At 42.4% G+C, this 20,446-nt stretch overlaps 1 protein-coding gene across 16 annotated transcripts in view; it reads left to right on the top strand.

Annotated features, from left to right (window-relative positions):
• Nucleotides 1–20,446, top strand: part of JADE1 (jade family PHD finger 1) — a 116,595-nt gene that overhangs the window by 78,831 nt on the left and 17,318 nt on the right. For 14 of the 16 annotated variants that reach the window (XM_083861201.1, XM_083861197.1, XM_083861192.1 and 11 more), the window contains 3 exons: nucleotides 2,136–2,213; nucleotides 15,318–15,400; nucleotides 18,758–18,915. In XM_083861201.1, coding sequence (XP_083717327.1) covers nucleotides 2,162–2,213; nucleotides 15,318–15,400; nucleotides 18,758–18,915 — 293 coding nt within the window. In that variant the 5' untranslated portion in view covers nucleotides 2,136–2,161. Of the gene's footprint in view, nucleotides 1–2,114; nucleotides 2,214–13,489; nucleotides 13,579–15,317; nucleotides 15,401–18,757; nucleotides 18,916–20,446 lie in introns of those variants that run through there. The other 2 variants (XM_083861199.1, XM_083861193.1) reach the window with 2 other exon arrangements.

Below are 20,446 nucleotides of genomic sequence, written 5' to 3'. Positions count from 1 at the left end.
TTCTGAGATAGAACAGTTTTCCTGTATTTTCTTACAGATTTTCTTTGCTTCGTTTATGGGAGATTTTTGCTAAGGGAATATCTTCTTTTACATTGCTGTTGTTAATATGTGAACTAATAGAAAAAGTACCTTACAGATATATATTCATCCCCCTTCCTTTGGCCTGGTAAGAACTAATCGATTTTTCAGTTCTGTCTTAGCCTGTTTTGGATCTGAGTATTGGCTTTGTGTCTTTCTAAGTGACTGTATAGGAACTTGGCTCTGGATTTCCTGCATTTATACCAGATCTGTGCTCAGTGGGTTTTGATGGTCCTGGCTGGTTTGTATATTTATCCACTGGCAGCATTTCTGTCTCCCATACACACAAAGTTCTGGCCTGCTTCAAAGCAATTTTTGGAGAGAATTCTTCCAGCCCTGTAAGAGGCTGCCGTTGATGATTCTTTATTCTCTGGCATCAGACACTGTATGTGAACTTTTACTCTATGAAAAGGTGACAAAAGGTCTTGGTGAGGTGAACCATTCAGCTTCTCTTCAGTGAGCCAAGTTTGCAGTTCAGAACTGTTCCATGTTTCAATAACAGGTGTATTAAATCCCACTCTGAAAAGTCAGTCTGTGGGAGGGAGGCCTCCCCCCAACTCTGTTTGCACATGTAATATGAAAAAGGAGGCAATCCTGCAATGCTCATGCTCTTAGAACTGTATTAAGTTCTCTGGAAGTGTGAAATAGAGTCTCAGGTTCAGCTGCTTGAAACTTGCTAGTGGTGACAAAATAAATTCCCTCAAAAATGCTAATTTCTATTTATATTAATCACTTCTGGAAGAGCAGATATTTTTGTGCTCTATTGTAAATAGTGTCAGGCTTTGTTAGGCTTTTTGGGTTTTCTTGTTTTGGGAGTCAGTCTTACAAAGCTTGAAAGCATTAATGAATTTCTTACATTGAGCTGCGTTCTCAGTGAACAAAGTTGAATTCTCACATGAAGGACCAATGCAGAGAGTTTTATTGAAAGGCTCTGAGGAACTCCAAACTCACATGGAAATAAGGTTAGATTTTCTGCACTTAGCTAGAAGCAAAAGATATTTTGGCATCTGATCTCCAAATCTGTGTGCAGAGGTAGGTGTGAGGGATTTATTGCCAGCAGAGTGCCCAGATCTTGTTGATAGCACGACTGATACGTGGTAAGCAAAGACTCAGGAGTTTTGATGTGCATCTAGGGTCCTTGTCAGTTTAACTTATGGTGGATATGCCTTTCTGGACTTGTCTTGTCATGTTTTTCTCTGCTCTTCACCTTGTACTTTTTAATAGCTTCTTACATATAAATACTGACTAGCTATTTACAGCTTCCTTGTTTTTTTCCTGAATTTGGTTTTGTTCCACTGGGAATCCATGTGAAAATGTCAGTGCCCTGAGAATGGCAGTTAAAAATATTTGGAATTTTTGGCCTTTTTTTCTCACAGGCCCATGTGTCCATGAATTTGGTATTGGTAGAAATGTGGCAGTTTGTAGGAACCTCTGAATAATCTTAGTCCCAAAGAACAGTTAGTGTTAGGTATGGTGCTAGAAATGTGCCTGCAGGAGGAAGTAACTCTCTCATCTTAGAGGGTGGTGCTTTCCAGGGCACAGATGATGCATGTTTAGTTAATCTGGGAAAACTGGGTTTGCTACTGCTGATGTTTCACTTTTTACCTGTAAGTGGATGGCTTTAATCTCCGATTTCATAAATCTAGCACTTTAAACAGGAATAAAATTGCTTCAAAAATATATTAGCCAAAGTAAATATTTACACGAGCAGTAAAACGTTATTGTATTGCAAATCTCGTGTCAGAGAAGGCAGGGGAAGTTAAGCACACTGGCTGCGGATGTTTAGTGATTTTGACACCTCTCAGGACAAAACTGAATCTTTTGGTGGGGGGAAAGGATTGGTGGGATTGTCATTGCCACTCTCCAGTGTTGTTCACCTGTTCATATGATAACAGCCTAATGAAGCACCCTTGAGAGGATCTGCTGTTCATATTTCAGCTGCTGTTGGAGTTGTTTGTTTTCCTTTGTGTGCTGTAAATGCCCGCATGCCATCAGAAGCACAAGTTGATGACTGTGTGTTATTACCTGGGGTTAAGTGCTGTCTCATTGCTTCCCAGGCTGCCTGCTGTTTCCCGGGGAGATCATGAAACGACATCGGCTTCCTAGCAGCAGTGAGGACTCTGACGACAATGGCAGTAAGTGCTTCTTTGTTGTAGAGTGCAGGAGGTTATGGGTTGGAAAACGTGTTCTGATGCAGTGTTTCATGTGCCAGGGGCGTTTTGCATATGGGTTGAACTGGTAGGGATGTGTGCTGTAAGGATCTAGTTTTGAACTCCTCAGTCGTTCTGAGCACAGGTGGCCAGTAGATCCAGGATCCCCTCATTGAGCTGAAATGTAGTTTTAGTGAATAAGATAAAAACAAGAGCAAAAAGTCAGTGGTCATGTTTGAAATCTTGGCAAGCAGCATAATTGATCATTGTAAGTGAGCATGGAGACATCTGACATTGCCCATGGAAGTTTGCATAAGGATTTCAAATTTGCTTCAGTCTTCTCATACCCTCTTACACAGTGGAAAAGTATAGTGCTTCAAGCTTAAGCAGAAAAGATTAACAGAGCATAAAAGTTGTTCTTCACTGCATTTGAAGATTTTCTTTGCAGAATTGCTTACAAGAATTTGAATTTAGCAACTCACTAATTTGGATACAGAACTTATTTATGGTTTTTAACTGTTTCTGTAGTGATGAAACTAGCACACACTGTGGTATCTCTCTCTGTCTTGTGTTTGGATTTCAGTGATTGATAATTTTTCATTTAAGCAGAATCTTAATCTTTCATTTAAGCAGAAAAAAGGAGGAGAGGGAGGTGAGGCAAAATACCAGTTTGGGCAATGTTCCAAGGTGTCTTATTTGCCCAGATGAGCAAGTAGATTGCACTTGACAATACTGCAGCTTAGCCGGTTGTCAGAGCGGTTTTTATGGTTTTAATTTGATCTATCTGGAATGCACATCTTCAAACCTGAGGGTTTTTTTTGTAAGATTTCAGGTGGTTTCCTAAGTGGTTTCACTCAGAACTTAGCTCTGTGGTACACTATGGCACCACATAGGTGACAGCTTCACTTGCATGCATTTCTTAGATGTGTCTGTGCTGCTGGCCATCTGCTCAGCTATGGCCAAATCTGCCTCTTTAAACAAACCTAGGCAAACTGTTGCTGAAATGAAGTAGTAAAGGTGAAAGGATTAGAGAAGGTAAGAACTAGCAGGCTGATTAGGAGTTAATCCAAATAAGGATTGAGTAAAATCTGTTAGAGGTGAGGAATTTGCCTTGGTTTTGGAGAGCTACCTGCAGCTGGGGGATTTTGGAAGAAAAAAACCTCAAACGAATCAGACGTATTTCTGTTGGTTAGAAGTTTAGTTGAGGTTATTGAAATTGAAGTCAGTGTATTTCCTTAAATGCCATGTGTACTTCCCAGAAACAAAGGTGTGTTTTTATTTGTAAGATAAACAAGTAGCAGCAAACATGGTGTCTTCTATTAGAATTTAGGTTCACCCTTTTTTATTCCCTAGCAACTTTATAAAATAGTGTTTCATGTTAATAATAGTCTTTATTTTCACTCTCTTAGCTGTTTCTTTTAAGCCTTTGATCTCTTCATGCGCCTTGTGCAACAGCTTTTACCAAATAAAATATGAAGCAGTTAATCTTGGAATTGAAGTTCTGAAATAGATACAATTGACTGACCTGTTGCTGATTACAGTATTTGTTTGTAATGTCATTTAATGTATGACTGTTTGGAATAGAGTTATCAACTCAGAGAATTATATATTCCACAAAATTTGTTTCATAGATTGTGGTGTAAGAAAATTAGTTTGGAAAAGAAAAGAAAACCTCTTACCCTTTTATCATCTGTCTATTTTAAAGCCTGATTATTGCAAATAACTTTGCTGAATAAATTGCATGGCAAAGGTAGTGAAATTTTAAAAGTGTTTTCAAGTATTATTTGTAGTATGTACGACTTCCTTTGCATAGTACTTGTTTTTTCTTGATTATATTGTTGGTTGTTTTTTTTCGTTTTTTTTTTTTTTTTTTTTGCCTCTTGTTACTAGGTGAATTCAGATACAGATTCCTACATATTCTTCTATTAATATATACATGTTCAGAAGGATCAAGGGTTATTAATCAGAAGCTCAGATAATGTTTAATGTGGGGTCAGCACTTCCAAGGCTTTTTGTCATTCAGACTTCCCTGACAAGAATGACTGACTTAGCTTAGGTCCTTTCCACTTTTCCTGTTACAGGAGATACCAGTGGTTCCTTGCAACTGTGTGTGAATGTCAAGGGTGTCGCCTTACAGGTTTCACCTTCACAGGATCTCTCTTGCCTTTAGTAGAATTACTGATAACTCTTCACTGTGTTAGTTTCTGTATTCTTGCTTTACCAGTAGTATCTCTGATCCACTGTACTTACAGTAGTCTTAGAAGGGTAAGCAAATTCCCTCCCAAAAAATATAAAAATTCCTATTGAGTTTTTGTGGTCTGTATTGAAGGTTTCAAGTTTTTCACTAGCTGTTTTCCCTCTCAGAGTTTCCAGAGGCTGACAGCAACTACATTTGACTATTCTGGGCATTTCAAACAGACATCATCTAATTGAAAAGTTGAAATTTTAATCAACACCTTGTTGGAATCCTGTTGGCAAACACCTGCTTCCCTTTCAGTCAGTGATGCCTCTTGACCCTCTAGTGGACTTGTTGCATCATTATGAGCTCTGTGGTGTTTGAGCTTAGGGCTCAGCCTTGCTCTCCCTCATCCTGCAAGATGAGGATTGTGCCTCCAGCTGCTACAGTTCTGCAGCTGAGTTTGCACACCATGCTTTACTGGGCTGTGATCAGGCATCTCAGGTTCATCATGAGGGTCACTGAGTAAATGAGCTTGGGGTAACCTGAATGATAGTGATTTTTTATTTTTGGGCTAGGCTCTAGCATGTAGCTTGTGCAACCCAGAAAATATATTTAAAAAAAATCTGCCTTTTATTCTTTTGAGCTCAGGAGTCTGAATATTTGGAGTGCAATAGTAGTGATGCCACTAATAATGGAATTTGTTAAAAAAAAAAAAAAAAAAAAAAAAAAAAAAAAAGTTGTTTTCCATTGAATCACTGAACTGAATCAGTTTCCTTGGTAGTCACAAGGAAACAAAGCTCATCCCCCAAGTGCTAAAAATACATTTTTCTGGAGACACAGTAGTTCTTCAGAGGGAGAAAAAGGTGCTCTCATTTTGTGAGATGAAAGAAAGGAGAATGCCTTTCATTTAGGGGCAAAATACAGCAGAGAAGAAAGCTTGACAACCTGGCTGCAGTCTTAGAGTAGATACATGTATTTACTGACTCATGTAAGATGTTTTAGTGTGGGTGGGAGGTGTTTTTTGCAGTATTTTAAAGCCTTGCAGCTTCAAGTCAGCACCCTTGCTTTCCTCATCATTTTTTTTCCCTCAGACTTGATTCTTTTCCTAAAGCTAAGCTCCCAAAAGTAGTTATTGCATGTACTTCTACCTAACTACTAGAAATTGTTTAGCTATATCCCCGTAGAATCAAAATTCTAAATCCTCATTTCAACACAAAGCAAAAATAGCCTATTTGAAGCACTGGGCAAGAGGTGTCAGTGCCAGTTTTCCCTGGCAGTTCTGCAGTTAGTCCCTGGATAGCCGAGTGTGTTCTCAGGGATTTCATTTCCTGAAATTAGAGGTCACTTTTGAACCTCTTCTCCGTGAAATATATTTGAATGAAAAATGACTGCAGGCGTTGCTCCGGGTTTTGAACTTCTGTCTAAATACAGAGGAATGGTGTTGAGAGAGGCTTGGGGAAGTGCTTAGGAGTGTTTGCTCCTGAAAGCTTTTCTTCTTTGGTCACCTGGCAGAGCTTGTTTGTTTCTGTGGCCTTCCAGAGAGTGTAGTACAGCAACTATAATGGGCATTCATATTAGCCAGGCCCATCATAAAAGCCTTGTGATGTACATGCTGCATTCTTCAAAGCCTCTGGAAAGGAAATCAGAGATGTTTACCTCAAACCCATTACACTCCTGGTTTTCTGGTGACTGGTTAGGGTTTTGATAGTTTTTAAGCAAATTTTGTTACACTGCATTTCAGCTTGCTCCTCTGTTGGTAAACCTTCTCTTTATGGTTTGGGCTCTCACTCTAATTAAATGTTAGATACTGAAGCTGTTTTAGCTTTCCTGCTCAGTGTTTGACACACCTGGCTTTTTAGCCTCGTTGGTGGGTAAATCTGCAAAGGTGACCTGTGCTGAATATTCCATATGCTGTTTCCCGGTGAGATCAAGTTGTGCAGTGGAGTTGTTCTCATTTATAGCTTCAAGGTATTTCTTTTTTGCATAAATTTGTTAGACATGGGAACAGCTTGTTTTTGAGAAAGGTCTGAAACTCGTGGACCTTTGTATAAGGGAAATATTGTAAAATCCAGGCACTCCTTGGTGTCAAATAGAGTTTGTGTGCTGTTTTCCATGAACAAGGAATTCAAAGCGTGATTTTATTCAGACTTTACTTGCTCCCATGATACTTTTTCATTTATTATATTGGAGGGGTTATCAATTTATCATACTCCTACATGTAGAGTGTCCAGTGGAAGAACTGAAGACACTTGCAGATGAAAAATACTTCCAAGATTTACAGAGTTTCGTGTGAGTTCTGAGAAATGAAAGATTTAATACCTGTGGATTATGGAATAGAGTTCTGTAATTTAGGCAGACCCTTATTCTATCATTGCTAAACAAATGTTATTTTAAAGTTAAACGAATTTCGCCAATATCCATTGCGCTGACTGAACGACGGGGATCGTAGGTTTGGAAAGGGCTTTGAATCCCAGTGGATTCCTGCAGTGTTTGAGCTGGATCCCAGGGTGCCTTCACAAAGGTTACCGAGTACATAACCTTGGCGAGGGTGTCATTTACTGTGGAATTGCAGCTGCTGCTGGCCTGAAATGTGGTGATTGCATGAGCAGAGCTTTGTGAAAAGGAAGTGAGGAGCAGTTTTTAGTTTTTCAGATGAACTGACTGGGAGGAAGGGATGGTGACTAAACAGCAGAATGTAACATAGTTGCAGTGCTCAGAATTTGGGCAAAGCAGCAAGTGTAGTGGTCACTTATGTGCCTGTGAAAAAGGGTTGGTGAGTGATGACAGATGGTAAGAGTGAGCATCTTACCTGAAGGTTAATGTCAGAGTGGGACAGAGTGGCTTGTGGTGAAGTTGCTGGAACAGTCTGGAAGAGTGATTTTAAAGGCTTGTCTTGGCTGATACTATATTGCATCTGAGGAAGGCACTTCCCATAATGATCACCATCATTTGACAGGGAAAAAGATCTGACAGGAGGAAAAGTGCCAGAAAAACTGCAGCTCTAGATATGAGGGGAGCAGACCACAAAGCTGCTCAGGGAACTAGTAAGTAAAGTCCCCTAAGAAAATCTTCTTGCAGGTGCTGGGGTCAGCAGTGCTTGTCAGTTTTTAAACACCACCTCTTAAGGATACAGGAGCAGGCAATTCCTAAAGGTTGCAAGTCAAGCAGGCAAGGCAGAAGGTTGACTGTGCTGAATAGGGATATCCTCTTGGATGTAAGGTGAAAAAGGAAGGTGCATTCCCAGTACAAGCAAGGTCAAGTGGCATGGGAAGAACACAGAGATGCTGCTTGTCATTGCAGGAAGAAATTAATGTGGCCAGAGCTCACTTGGAGTTGAAGGTGGCCAGAAATGTAGGGGACAATAAAAAGGGTTTTATTAAATACATTAATGGCAAAAAGCAGTATTGAAATAGCATCAGCCTGTTACAGGATGAGGATGGTCACCTCATAAACAGGAACATGGACTAGGCAGAAGTGTTTAATGCATTCTTTGCCCCTCTCTTCAGCACTGATGATGGACCGGGGGGGTCTCAGTGCCCTAGGCTGGAGGAACATGACTACTGTGAGAATCATCAACTCGCAGTTAACCCTGAACTTATGTATGATCTGTTACTGCAGCTGGATCCCTACAAATCTGTAAGGCCTGATGGGATTCCTCACAGGATCCTCAAGGAGCTGGCTGATGTCGTTGCAAAACATCTCTTGATGATTTTTGAACAGTTTGAGGAATCCTGAGACATCCCAGCTGACTGGAAGCTGGCAAACATTGTCACAATTTCCAGGGAGTGTGAGAAGGAGGACCCCAGAAACTACAGGTCTGTCAGAGTCACCACTGCCTGATAAAATCATGGAAAAGATTATTTGGGGAAGTATTGAAGAACAGCTGTAGCATAACAGAACAGCATTGGTCACAGCCAGCACAGCTTCATGAGGGGAAAGTCCTACCTGTTGAATCCTTCTACAACAGGATGACCTACCTAGCTGATCTAGGGAATCCACTAGATCAGTCTTCTTGCACTTGAGCAAAGCTTTGGGTACTGTCTCTCGTAAGATCTTCTGGACAGGATGTCCAGCACACAGCTGGACATTGTGTTACACAATAGGTGAGCAACTGCCTCAGGGGTCAGGCACAAAGGATTATAGAGAGTGGGGTAACATCAGCTGGTGTCCAAGTTCTGCAGGGCTCCATCCCCCTGTGCTCTTCATGGTCTTCTAAGTGACCTAGACACAGAGCTGCAAGGGATACTAAGGAAACTTGTGGAGGACAGTTAATTGGGAGGTGATGTTGATTCCCTTGATGGCAAAGAGCCCTGCAGAGACCTCAGCAAATAAGAGAGATGAGCAATCACCAACCATATGAAGATCAATAAGGACAAGTGCAGGATTCTCCACCTGGGATGGGGCAACCCTGGCTGTGCATACACACTGAGAGTGAGAGGCTGGAGAGCAGTGGTGTGGAAAGGGACCTGGGGGTCCTGTTCTGTGGAAAGCTGAATGTGAGCCAGCAGTGCCCTGGCATCCAGGAGGGCCAACCCTGTCCTAGGGGCATCAGGCACAGCATGGCCAGCCAGGCAAGGGAGGGGATTGTCCCCTCTGCTCTGCACTGGGGCAGCCTCACCTCCAGGGCTGGGGGCACTTTGGGGTGCCACAATATAAGAAAGACATTAAGCCATTAGAAGCCATCCAAGGAAGGGCCACAAGGATGGTGAAGGGCCTTGAGGGGAAGCCATATGAGGAGTGGCTGAGGTCACTTGGTCTGCTCAGCCCGGAGGAGAGGAGACTGAGAGGAAATGTTGTGGTTTTCAGCGTCCTTGTGAGGGGAAGCGGAGGGGATACAGATCACTTCACTGTCATGAGCAGGGACAGGACTCAAGGAAGTGGCATGAAGTGAACCAGGGAGGTTTAGGTTGGGTATGAGGAAAAGGTTCTTCCCCCAGAGAGTGGCTGGGCACTGGCACAGGCTCCCTGAGAAAGTCATAGCACCAACCTAAGAGAGTTCATGAAGCATTTCAGCAGTGCTGTCAGGCTCGTGGTGTGACTCCTGGGGCTGGTCCTGTGAAGGGCCAGGAGCTGGACTCCATGATCCTGAATGGGTCCCTTCCAAGTCAGCACATTCCGTGATACCATGATTTGTTTTTGGAGAGGCACATTAATTTTTCTTTACAAGGTTGCTAGATTGAGTACACCTAAGTACACGGGACTTTCAAGGCCTTGACACCATCACATTATCAGTCTGTGAATGGGAGGTGCTCAAATTGACATTGATAACCTGCAGTAAACTTGAGTTAAAACTGTCTACTGCTGTGGTAAAACATGACTACCATGGGAATTGGTCTGGGGAGCTCGAGTGGCACTTGGGTCTTGTGCTGAGAAACAAGATGAGGTCTAGGAATTCCTGACTGTTTTAAGAGTGACATGTGCTTGTCTGTGGTTATGTGTGTGTTCTGTGAGATGATAAAACTCAAATATGTGCTACTGAGGAAAGGGACGCCAGGCGGGAACTTGTGTTAAAGTGCTGTGGTGGGGACCTGCAGGGATGGTTCTTTCTGTGTGTCAGAGACTGAGCAATTGTGCTGTGGTGTTGTAAAGCACTGCAGAGGTCGTATGGATCGACTTATTGTTCAGCAGCTGCAACTGGGGAGTCGTCAACTGATAGTAAATTTCAAGTAGCATTGCTGTCGACAAGAGATAAAAGGCTATTGCTTCTTCTGTGTTGATCTTGAATGAGATTACTGTATAATAATATGCTATAAAGATAAGGGAGATAGATGGGCAAACCCTCCAGCAACAGAAAAGTAGGAAAGGAAATTTGGCTAGGTGAAAATGGTGTCTTAGGTTGTGCTTGCTTGCATGCTGCTTTCTCTATGATAAGGCCTGCAGACTTCTGCCCAGCCAGCTTTTTCTGTACCTGACATAATGGAAGCTGCCAACAGAATAGTTTGCTTCTGTTTGCTTTGAGCTGTAATTTGAGTCCAAGCACGGAGATATTTCTAAGTGGCATGGAGCCCTTGCTGTAGGGAGCTGTGGGCCAGGCACTAAACGGGGAGAATGGGCACCTCTGTTTTCTCCTCAGGCTGCAGATCTTCCTGACAGCGTTGGCAGCGGCACCTAGTTGGTCTCAGAGTGAGCTGCAGAGCAGCACAGGCATCTGGAAAGGCTGGTGTTAAGCAGAAGTGACAGCCAGACATGAATCTGTGTCAGGGCTGCTTTGCTCTGTTGTGCTGCCTGCTGTAGCGGAGTAGCAGGAATGTATTGACGGTGGGAGCAGCGCTTGCAGGGATCTGAGGCTTTGAAGTGTTCAGAGGCTGTAGCAGCAGGTAGTTCTCTGGGGACACAGCTGGGTGCCTTACAGGTGGCTTTACAACAGCCTTGTGCATGATACCTAACAGCTGAGACTTCTCTGCTCATGCTGAGCAGTGTATTAGTTGTGGGGTAGAATTCCCTGAGGGTTTGAATTGTTTTATTGATTCCAAGCAATTTTCTATTTTGATTGGATTTTTTTTTTTGAATGAAAATGTATTCTTGACAGATAATTTAATAAAATGATGCAGTTAAAATTGATTAAGTTTTTCCTTTTGGGAAGCCTTGTGTTCTTCACAAGTGGGGAAAAAGAATGCACACTCCTTGATTGCTTTCTTTTATTATCAGGAGGCGTGTGTGTTACAACCACCCTGTGGCGGTATTATAAGAACACTGTATTTACAGTGTGAAGTATTCATAGCAGCCTTGGGGAGCAGAAAAAAATCCCTCTTTGAGTCTGAGAAGTCCTTTGCAGCACCAGTGGTGTGTTAGAGCTCTGCCTCCCTTGCTGAGGATTACGTCTTTTTTGTGGTTTGGGATTTCTTTTTGCCCTTAAGTAGACAAATTCAAAAGCAAAACTAAAAGCATGTAATAGTGTAATAGGAATATGATCCCTCTCCCATTGTTCTCAGTGATGAAATCCTTTTAAAACACACCAACACCTTGGTCATCTGAAAGAATCTGAACTGTAAAAGACTCCAAGTGATCTTGGTCTCTGTCCCAGAGTGATGATGCTCAGTAGGCCACTGTGTTCATCTTAGACTTGCTGTGATCATGTGACATTTGATAAGACACCTTTTATCTCTGATGTCTAAGCATGATGGAAATGCATGTTTTGGATGTGTTTATTTGGCTTCATGCCTTGGAGTTGTGTATTTTTCATATTTACTGTTTCTCACGTGGCTTATGGTAGCATGGGCTCTCTTAACATCTCACTGTTTTTCCATCTGCTGTGAAACTCATTCTTCCCATGAGGTATATAATGGTATCTTACAGAACTTTTACATCTTCCAAATCCCAGTGATTCAGACTTGCCTTATGATTTTTTTAAGTTTTAATTTTATTTTACCATAACCGAGTTTAACTTGTCTTGATCTTTAGTTGTTTTTCTAGTCTTGGTGATCCTAGTCCAGTTTGGGACTAGGGCTAGTACTTGAAAACTTGATGAACACAATTATTTTGGGTACTTAATTTTGCATATTTACTTTGGATACTTGGATAGATTCTCTTAAAGAGAATGATTTTGGAAGTGCCTGGAATCTTTCTGAAATAACTGACCTGGGTTCATGTGCTTATTATAGTACAGGAAAGCTGTTTTGATTCCTGTGTTTTGTTTTGACCAGAGTAGATTTGGCTTTCTTTATAATCCAGGGGTGGTTCTTTCTTCATGCACACTCAGATATACAAATCAGATCATTAACCACTGAAGTAGGTGTAATGGGCTGTGAATTTCTGCCTTTAGTGTGGTCCCTTTTCTGGATTAGGTATGAAAATACGGAAAGGATGCTTAATAGACAAATAACATCCTTAGTTTTCTTCATGCACTTTTGTTGGTGTAGGCAGAGTGGGTGGAGAGCAGTCTGGGAAATGCAGTGACTTGGGCTTGGCACTGGTGAAGGCAGTGACATTTTGCCATTAGCTCTCATGGAAGCAAAGTAGAAACTCTCATTTGGGATTTCAAAAGTAGTTAGATTCAATACTGTTACGGGCTGGATGTTTTGCTGTCATTTGGCTAGCTCCTTCAATTTCTTACTCTCGTCTAAGCAATGGTGCTCGTTTGAATCTATGAATTCAAGGCTTATAGTCTGGCTTTGTTTATTCAGTGAGTAAATGTTTTCCCTATTGATGTGAAACCCTTGCCAAAGGTCATCTGTTAGCTGCAGTGTGTAGTGAAACCTCAGTCCCATGAGGAATTCTTCCACCGTTTTCTCCTGATATTATGCAGTTTACACTGCTCAGAAAAATCCTCTTCAGTAACAGTGTTTCCTCTATGCCTCCACCGATTTTGTGTGCAAGGAAGTGGCTATTACGGACCTACCTGAGAAGCTTTCTTTCAATATTCAGTGTAGGGAGGGGGTTGGCATGGAAAAAACACCCATTATAGCAGATCCTGAGGAAGGCTGGCTGTATTTGCCTTGTCTCTTGTGCATGGAAATTTTACATAGTGTGCTTTCACACAGCACTTCAAAAATCATTAAAAAGTGAAGCTCCTGTAGTTCTGATGATAAGAGTTACCCTTTTGTGAAACATGGAACAGTTAATTAAGCCAGTGACCAAACCCTTGTGTACATGGAAATAGAAGTGTGTATTTAAGACACTTGTTCTGATGTGTAAGATGACACAGTGAAGAAATGGAGAGGGGTGAGATATGGCAGGGATTGTCTTACTCCTCACCTTTGTAGCTTCTTTGTGGCATGAGAGGGACCTGGATAAAGCTGCCCATACTCTTTTTAAATTCTGTTTATGATAAGTTATCATCAGAGCTGAACTAAAGGACACTGGTAAAGACCCAGAAGTACATCACACTGCCACTACACTAATTTTGCCAGATGCTTGCCTTACTTGGGGACAACTTTGTTAAAGCCTCCAGACTCACGAGCTCATCTCTCACAGAAACTTGAATCAAACACACCTTGCCAGTACTGCCTGTTGTTCTTAATTCCTTCTCTTGTGTGCAGGCTCTCTCTCCCAGGTCTAACAGTGTACAAAACCACTGAGATCCACAAATGAATTGGAAATTTCCAGGTGCTGACTTGCTGGTGCAGTGGTTTAACTCGCTGAACACCTCAGTGGCAGCTAGTTGGTCAGATATTAATGTCTTGCCAATGGAAAATATCAGAACCCATGAGAACTGAATACTAATCTGTATGGGTATGTATGTGGTCTGTGTCTTCTAGGAGGCTGTTGATAAAAGAAATCACATCTGTCTGAGTGTTAAAATGTTAATATTTACACTGCTGCATTACAGGAAATAAATCTGGGGGTTTTTTTGTCATGCATTTTAGCTATATATCTCACAGTTTTTGTGAGGAATTTTACTTATTCTCTTCTGACCTAAAGTTTGGGGATGATCCAATAGGATGCTAAAGAAGTTCGTACTCCTGCTTGTGTTTCTTCTTCAGTTTTCTAGGGAACATTTAAATGGAATGGTAGTTAAATGATCTTGGGAATCTGGCTTTTCTCTCAGATTAATAAATGGCAGTCAGTCACTATTTTTCTTTTCTTCTTTTTTTCCATTTATAGAAAGAAGGAAGAGTTTCAATAACTTGACCATCTTTCATATTAAAACACTAGCATTTGCTTAAAATGATCCTCTCTGTATTCTTACCTCAAGAGATAAGATTTTTAGCTATTTGCTGGGAACATTGCTTCAATTTTGACCATTATGCATATTCTGTGTGATGTCTGTTATTCATTGCTGTGTTCCAGGGAGGTTTTGTTGGGGCAGATTCCTTAGGGTATCACTAACTGAAAAGAGAAGACAAACAGATAACTAAAACATAATGAATTCAGTCATACCTTTCCAATGAAAGCCTTGGACAGTTACTTCACTTCTAAAATTATTTTCTTATTTTTGATAGAGAACTTTTCCCATCCTGTGCTTTTGAGGAGGGCTTTCTGATCCTCGAGAGGTTTCTGTGGGCTGGTGTGAGGTGGTGCTGCTCCTACAGACTGTAGCCTTACCCTTTTAACTCCTGCAATGTTTGTGCACAGGCAGCGGAGGAATGAGCAGTGTAGGGAGGCCTTTGCATCAGTTTGCTTCAATTTGTCTACAATTAATGTCCACATTTGCAAGTTCTGAGTTAATGACATAGGTCTTAGCTTCCCTATCAGGTAGACCTAGTACAGGTCCTTCATCTCTGCAACCAAGAAAGATTTATTGCCTTCTTTTTTTTCATTACTGCTCTGTAGTTGGCAGTGGAAAATACCTGCTGTACCTGTAAATCTTACTGTGTTGAAATTAGTTGATTTGCACAGGTATAATATATTCTGGTGTCAAAGCACTATCTTGTCAGAGGAGCGCAGATTCTTTCTCTTTTTCCTTTCCTCTTGTTACAATATTTCTGAAAGCTGACAGAGACTCTGTCAAACGGTTTCAAGGCAAAAAGGTATAATTTGTTTGGAATGTAGTGAATAATTATGCAGGCAGAAATCATACAGCCACACTGGGAGATTTGCTTGGGAGAAGAAACATCAGCTTGTTCTGTGGGCTCTGCTGTGTGTATGTGGCAGCGTGCTTCATTCTGCAGAGGCTTATGCCAGCAGAAATCAGGTAACCAGTGTAGGTATCTAGGACATTAACTTCAAAGAGTACATCCCAGGCTATTGGCAGAGCTCCTGGTCAGTTATTAATCTGCAGGAAGTCGTTTACTGATGCTCAGGGGGAAGGGTGTTATGAAGTGGCTTGTTTTGAATGCTGGGTGGAAGGCAGGTAAGTGCAGTGCAGGCAGTACAGGCACACCTCAGTTAGGAAATGAGAAACAAAACAGACCCAGGAGAGCGATCACAGAAAATTGAGGATTGAGTGGCTTTCATTTTCTGGTTCATTTTGGAAGAGTTTCCTGGAGGTTTGTCACAGAATCCTGCAAATTATCATTTCTGTATCCTAGGTCTGTCTACCTGGTCCCAGCATTCCAGATCTCAACGTCGTAGGACTTCGTGCTCCAGAGATGAAGACCGGAAGCCTTCTGAGGTATTTCTGGAATTTGACTTGCATTTTGTTAAATCTGTCAAAGTACCTGTACACACAATATATACATACATGTTTTCTGGTAATGGATCAATTTTTTCTGATTTTTAAAATTATTTTAAAAACTTATTTTTGCTACATTTTGGCTGGCACATACCTCCCCTCCCTCACCCCATCTTCCCCTCTCCCCCCTCCCCTGAAGATTAGAGAGTTCAGCTGTTGGCAAAGCTACTGCCACCACCAGTTTCTATCTGTGAATTTTGTTGTAGTCTGACACCCATTCAGCATAGCTGCAGAGTCTTCTTGTGCTATTTTAGGCGTCAGGGTTTATTTGCAGCTTGATTTGTGAACAGTGGAAATTTACATTAGGTGCATTTATTTCATAGTTTGTACTGGGGCTTGGTGTGTGTGATCTTTGCTAAAGTGCTTGTCAAACTAGAAATCTGCTTCCTGACAGTTCTGTCTCATCTAGTGCTTTGAAGAAATACTACCAGGGGAGATAAAAATCTTTGAACTTTCCGGGTTGGATCAGCTGTTAGTAACACACAAAATGTGATCCATTTCTTTGGAAATGTTCTTGCTGAATCTTCCTGTCTTCAGGCAAAATACTACACTGCAGACTTTGTTGAAGCAGCGAAGAAAGGATTAGCTCTGGGAGATGGAATTTCTCATTTACTGTACTTGCCCAGTACATGTATTCCTTACACATTAGTGAGTGGTGTTGAGAAAAAACTGCTTTATTAATCTCCCTAATGACAGTGTACCTGAGTCTCAGAAGAGTTTTGACAAGGAGAATCCCGTTTGTTGTTCAGTGTGAACTATGCCTAGTATTGGTGGTTCCCAAACTCCTTTGATTGTTGGCTATTAAAGACCTTTCCTTTGGTGAATGTGGAGATCCCTGGTGAATTTATTCTTGTTAGCAATAGGTTTGTTTTCCTTAGTTACCTTTTGTGTATCCCTCAGATGTAGCCCCTTATACCTGCTTTTGAAAACTACCTCGTGAAAGGTTAAATTATCTGAGATAATTAAGAGCATGCCTGTTGGTTTATTTTTGTGCTTCTGTTTTCTTCTCTCCCTTACCTTGCTTTTGCTGTCAGAATCTTTGCAGTTTTGTGCAGTTTTCTCAGCCTGGATGAACTTCTCCTGCGTTTCCCTTTAGCTCTGCTCCACAGCCTTTCCCCCCGTGTTGTCCCTGCTGGCCGCAGCAGAAGCGCACGGGCAGGAAAGCGACACTCGGAAACTCCCCGGGTGAAATCCTGGGCTCATTGAAGTCGGTGGCAGAATTCCCACTGACTTCAGCGTGGCCAGGGTTTCACCCTTTAGCTTTGAAGTGTTCAGTGCTTCTGAGAGCCAGCACTTCTGTAAGCTCTGCTTCCCTTCAGGCACTCTGATTGCATCAGCAGCTAGAGCAGAAAGAATGGTGTCATGGGGCCGCTGGCCTGGGAAGGAGTTTCTTGGCTGTCAGGTGCTGCATTAGCTTTGCTTCTGAGGGAGTTTCGGGACAAATTTATCCAAGAGCCTGAGTTATTTTGGCTCTGAGATTGAGCAAGCTCTGCGTCCCATTTTATATTTTTAGTCTTCTTTTAATTTGACTTTTGATTGCTTTAAGTCAAATCACTTAAATGTGCAGAATCCCCTGGCCAGCCTGTTTGTTTTGTGAGCCCATTTACTTTGTGGCTTACTTTTCATTTCTTGATTGAAGCCTCACAGGACTTGTAATTGAATTGTTTTAAACATTTCATTATATTTCATTACCAGCATTCACCCCGTTCTTCATATGGCAATCTTTTCCTTTACTTTTTAATTTTGGCGGTTTTTCTGAACATGTCAAGACAAGTGTTAAGAAAAATGTCATGATTTGATGCTATTTTAATGACAAAACCAGAGTAGAAACAGAAACATGCATAGACAGAAGTGGGACAGTGTGTGTGTTTGGAGGGAGTAGAGGTCTTGAGGTGCACAGTGTGTGGCAAGGCAAATCACACTGGAAAATATTCTCAGAAGTGTAATTAGCCATCAGATACATTAAAATACTTCCAAAAAATCCTGGGGTTTTCAGGTGTGTGAGTAGTGGATGACAGAAGTGGCTGCCTGGGTGGCTCTCTGTGTACAGCTGGTCGTGCCTCAGCCTGAGGGGCTGAGGTAACAGCATGACCATTGGTTTGGGGCTGGGAGAAGGGGTCACTTTGCCCCGTTAGCAGCCTCCTAAGAGAGTCTAGGAGCACTGCCCTGAAAATCCAGAGTCTTTTCTGTTGTAGCTGCAATGTGGGGCTCTGTGGATGTTTGTTCAGACTACCATGGGCTGAGAAGTCTGCAGGGAGCTCTACCTATCCTCCTCTTGTCCTGGTGGTGCTTATTTACTGTCACCTGGTTGCTTTTTAACCCTTTCCTTTGGATGAGACATGGACTAATTAGAAATCAGTGTTGTGGAGGTGAGGAGATCCTTGCCTTTGCAGGAAGCAGGGTGGGAATGGCTGGAACTTGTGTCAGCAAGTGCAGGCTTGTAGTTGGGATGCCTGTGATAGCAGCACTCAGCTTTCTTAAGGCCAACAGGCTGAAGGTGCCACAGCAGGCCTGACACAGGAGTGAATCCCTTTTTATTTCATTCTGTGGCTTGTTGAAGTCAGCATGGCTGCTTGCTCATGGCTGCTGGCCCACAGGTTGCCAAACATTCCGCTGGCTTTAGAGCTGGATGCCTTTGCAAAGGCAAAGGAAAATTACAACTATGACACAGAGCTGATTGAATAAATACCTGTGTTGAATAAATACCTGTGCTGAACAGGGAGCTGCCACCAGAATCCCAGTTTGAGTCTTATTTTTTTGTCTTTTGGGTTATTTTTATAAGTACTTGCATCAAGAGTCATCTCCTCAGAATTTCCTCTTGCAGCTGGTCATGGTGGAGTCACACCTTGATTTCTACCACAGGGAATTTCTAGAATGTCTCTGTACGAGTCAGAGCTCCAATAATTAAATTTAAAAAAATTCCAAAAAGCCTGAGAGTGCAAATGAATCTTCCTTGTGCTGCTGATTTACAACTTGGAGGTGCTGCAGCTTTTATTGCAGCCAGTATGGAGGTAAAAGTGGGTAACATCTTTCAGAAGAAGTCTCCAGTGCAGGAGGAGCACCAGGACCTGTAGTGCAGTTAGGTGAAAGTCATCCTGTCAGTGTTTGTGACTTCAGCCACCCCTTTTCCTGCCATGAAGCTAAGCCCTGTTGTGCAGTGGGCTGGGCTGGTGCACTGGTGGTACAGTGACCTTGTTCCACTCTGTGCTCCATGGTTACCCTGAAGCTGTGAGTCGTGGAGTGTCGATATCAAATGTCAGTGTCTCTATTTTTCTCTCTTGGTCACTCTCTTTGCAGGTGTTCAGAACGGACCTGATCACTGCCATGAAGTTACATGACTCCTTCCAGCTGAACCCTGATGAATACTATGTGCTGGCAGATCCCTGGAGGCAGGAGTGGGAAAAGGGAGTGCAGGTGCCAGTTAGCCCAGGGACCATCCCAGAACCAGTAGCCAGGTATAGTTTGGAAGAATGGGAACAAATACACACAATGTTTGTGCTGGCAGCTTATGTCTACGTTGCCTTGGCTTCCTGATCTTTATTTTATTGCACAGTGCCCAGCTAGGAAGGTCTTGATTCTCAGAGATGAAGAGCAACCTGCCTCACCTTTTGGAATGGTCAGAGAGGTCAAGGGTCAGGCCTGTTCTGCCCATGTGAAATACAAATGTCAGAGGACTGTTTTTGGCAATAAACGAGCATGGAGTATGATGACACAACCTTTAAATTAGCTTCTATTTTTAAGCCAGACTTGAGCTCACTTTATCATTGCTGGAAGAACCCTTCTCTGGTGTTCCCTCTGCTTATTTCCAAGCCATAGGTTCTTTTCAAGGAGCAGTTGGACAAACCAGGCTTAAGGGTTAGAGAAAACACAGCATTTATTTTGTTTTAGTTGTGTTTTTTTTTTGTGATTCCTTTTATTAACCTAAGAAATTGATTGTACAACATTTCAACTGTTTCAAGAGCCATCCAGATGTTCGTGTAACTAAATAATGTGAGATCTTCTAGCTCTTATCCAAAACCCCCTTATTTTCCTTGCCATGTTTGTTACCCTTAGATACTATTTCCTGTTTCAAATTAAACACTGCAGTTCTAAGGGCAGGGGAGTGTGCTGCAGCCCATTTTATGCTTACTAGGGATTGGAGAAAATAAGAGCAAGGATTTTTGCCCATTAATCATTCTAGATCTCTTTGAGTCAGTCCAGGCTGGCCCATAAGGCATAACCAAATGACCCTGGTGGGACCACAGCAGCTCAATCCTTCATACATAGCAAAAACTTTGTGATGATGGAACACTGACTGCTTATTGTTAGGTCTGTATCTGTCAGCTTCAGCCTTGGATTTAGGGGGCCACAGGAAAGTTTGTTAGTGTTGTTTTTGTTCTGTGCAGCAACCTGCAGAGTGCCCCACTGGGTCTGTGCAAAGAGAAGCTAACCTGTACATCAGGTAAACCCTGTCCTTCCTTCTAAAGGATTGGACCCAGAGCTCCAAGGACAAGCTGGCACTTTGCTCTCTGCTCTGCAGTTTAGGACATGGGAACACAGCCTTTCCCTGTTCCACACTGACCTCTCCCAGCCCATGCAGAGGTGCACACACACAGAGTACAATGTGTACTCACGCTGCCTGCTCCTCCCTGATTCCTCTGTTAAGCATCTCCCAAGGCTGTGGGAGGGCCAGGACACCTGTGGACTTGAGCAGAGGGAAAACCTTCCAGGGGAGCACTGCCCTGTGTCTGTCAGGGAGGTGCTTTGGTGGCTGCAGCAGGTCCAAGTACTCATTTAGGAGAGAGCTGTTCTCTGCCAAAGGCCAATAGAGATGTTGATCCAAATTTAAGATGGTAGAAGACAGGGAAAGAAGGCATCAGACTTGTAGATATTGGCACAGCAGGCAGCACTCGTTGTTTTCTGCTGAGCTATCTTGTGTAGCCCTGCTGGTCAGAGGGGCCTATTGATGCCTGGTTATTGTCCTCTTTGCTCCCTCACTCCTGGAGA

Source organism: Zosterops lateralis (assembly GCF_965231275.1).
Source record: "Zosterops lateralis genome assembly, chromosome: 5".
Lineage (NCBI taxonomy): Eukaryota > Metazoa > Chordata > Aves > Passeriformes > Zosteropidae > Zosterops > Zosterops lateralis.
This window is presented reverse-complemented; position numbering and strand designations above follow the sequence as displayed.